The 2588-nt window shown below is 42.4% G+C and overlaps 1 protein-coding gene across 1 annotated transcript; it reads right to left on the bottom strand.

The window, feature by feature from the left end:
• Window positions 1-545: 545 nt before the first annotated feature.
• On the bottom strand, window positions 546-1964 carry LOC140169194 (craniofacial development protein 2-like). The gene has a single exon (XM_072192452.1). The coding sequence runs from the start codon at window positions 1962-1964 to the stop codon at window positions 546-548; it is 1419 nt and encodes a 472-aa protein (XP_072048553.1).
• Between the last annotated feature and the right edge of the window lie 624 nt (window positions 1965-2588).

The following is a 2588-nucleotide window of genomic DNA, read 5'->3' as shown; positions in this document are numbered from 1 at the left end:
CCTTCCCGGTCGGAAGCCTGCTTGGGATTCAGCAAGTATTTCCTCTGTTCGGGTTTGCATTCTTTTATGGAGTATGCTACAGAATACTTTTCCTGCAAGGCTAAGGAGGCTGATCCCTCTGTAATTGGAGCAGTCTAACTTGTCCTTTTTTCTTATAAATTGGAACAATAACAGCTCTTCCCCAGTCTTCTGGAATTTCACCTGTGTCTCATATTCTGTTGCACAGTTTGTGTATAATCCTGACACCTGGTTCTCCTGTAGCTTTCAGTTCCTCTGCTGAGATCCCATCAAAACCAGGGGATTTGCCTGTTTTGAGATGACTGATGGCTGCTCGAACTTCGTCTATCAGGATGTTTGCTTCCTCCCTTCTTCAGGAATGGTTGGAATTGTTTGGAGGATGGAGGTGTCATCAGGACTGTCTTTGTTGAATAATTCTTCAAAACTTTCTTTCCATCTATCCTTGACTTCCTTATCTTGAGTTAGCACTTTGCCATTTTTGTCTTTGACACTTGACATTGATGTTGAGCGAGTCCCTGTGATTGTTTTTATGGTGGCATAGATCTGCTTGGTTTCTTTGCTTCATGCGCATCATCCACATCTTTGCACAGTTCACGCAGCCAGTTGTCCTTACACTCTTTCGACTTCCGTTTTATTTCCCTATTTAGAAAGTTGTACTTGTGTTTCAGAGTAGGGTCCTCCAAGCGCTGCAGTTTCACTTTACTTCTCTGTCTGCTTAACTCTAGGACCTCAGTACTTATCCATGGCTTCTGTTGTTGTGGTTTTTTCTTTCCAAGAAGTTTATCAGAAGTTTCATTGATTGTATTTCTGATGTCACTCCATAGGTCTTCAATCCCGACATCAGTATCTGGGATGTTTAATAGGGGTTTGAATCTACCACCTATTGTCACTTCATATGACTCTCTAATCTCTTCCGATTTGAGTTTTGTAACCTCGTAGCGAGGAAGTCTGTTTGCCTTTGGTTTCACTTTCAGCTTGAGTTTTAGATCAGCAAGGACCATCTGATGGTCTGATCCAATATCGGCGCTAGGGTAGCTCCGTGAGTTTGATATGCTGCTATTCCATTTTTGTTGAATGAGAATGAAGTCAATTTTGTTCCTTGTTGTACCATCTGGGGATTCCCAGGTCCACTCACGGCTAAACTTTGATTGATTGAATTTGGTGTTTGATATGCAGAGGTTGTTGGTAGCGCAAAAGTTTAGGAGTTTTTCTCCTCTTTGATTTCTTTCACCACAGCCATATTTCCCGAGTATACCATTCCATGGTTCCCAATCCTTGCCTACTTTGGAATTGAAGTCTCCCATCACTATCAACATGTCTTGGGATGGGGCTTCATTTATAGTTCTTTGTAGATCTTCATAGAACTCGTCCATTTCTTCTTCAGTGTTGCTGGTATTTGGAGCATAGACCTGGATAATTGTTGCTGCTCCTACTTGGGTGCGCAGCCTTGCTGAGATTATTCTCTGAGATATTGGATTATATCCTAAAAGTGACTTCTGTGCATTTTTGTTTAGCACCAAAGCCACTCCTTTTCTGTGAAAATCTTCATTGCTTGAGCAAAGAAATTGGAGTCCATCTTGTTTGAATTCTCCTTGTATTGTGAAATGGGTTTCGGCGATACCCATCACTTCCCAGTCATAATTATCAAGTTCACTTATAAGCAATTCTAGATTGCCAGTTTGATGCAGTGTGCGCACATTCCATGTGCCAATCCCAATTGATTGCTTTGCGTTTAAAAAAGCCCTCTTTCCGTCAGGGTTATCAGCAGCAGCCCGTCGAATTGGGGATCGGTATGGTGTTCCCCCTGATGAAGGAAGATCCTCATCCCTTCCAATACGCTTTGAGGTTGATGCGTCATCATGCTCTTGGCTTTCCAGGCCCTGAGGAAATCGTGACTGGTTAATATCAGGGGCTTTAACCCTGGTGCTGTAAATTCGACTCATCATGTTGTTGGGTTTAGTGGTCTTTTTATACCAAAGCGGGGCGAAGGACCTTGACTTCTCTCCCTGCAGGTCACTACCAGCTGGAAATCAGTAGGTTGATGTAGACTCCTCTTTGTTGCTCAATTATACTAGACACTGAGACTCAATATGCCTAGCCACCCTGGTATGTCCGTCCCCATTGAATTAAATCAAAGGGTTAACAACCCCTGCCACTTGAAGGTAGACCAGGACGCTTACCTGTTATCTCACAAGTCGGTTGTCCACCTAACTCTACATGCTATACTACGTGCTGATACTACTCTATCTACACTAGCACTCGTTACCGGGGACGTCTCCTCCTTGTATGGTCCATCACACAAGTGTATTAGGATAAGTATGGTCCTTCATACACAAGTGAGGTAAGAGACTACAGGTTTAGGGAGGGGTCTCCCTAAATATATATACTTAGTTGCAATTATCCCAAATAATTAACAGAGCCTTGAATTTTCTAGGTTTTTGATCAAAAAACATCACTCGGTGTATTTTGAAACTTGAGGCATTAACTCTTCTCAAATTAGCCCCAAATCATAATTTTTATATACATGTGTAGCAAACACCAATGGGAATAATTGGACGTTGTTTGCGGAG

The sequence above is a fragment of the Amphiura filiformis genome, chromosome 14, assembly GCF_039555335.1.
Source record: "Amphiura filiformis chromosome 14, Afil_fr2py, whole genome shotgun sequence".
Classification (NCBI taxonomy): domain Eukaryota; kingdom Metazoa; phylum Echinodermata; class Ophiuroidea; order Amphilepidida; family Amphiuridae; genus Amphiura; species Amphiura filiformis.
This window is presented reverse-complemented; position numbering and strand designations above follow the sequence as displayed.

Excerpts from the sequence above, each read along its gene's own strand:
- LOC140169194 (XM_072192452.1), bottom strand. The coding sequence starts at position 1,964 with ATGATGAGTCGAATTTACAGCACCAGGGTTAAAGCCCCTGATATTAAC.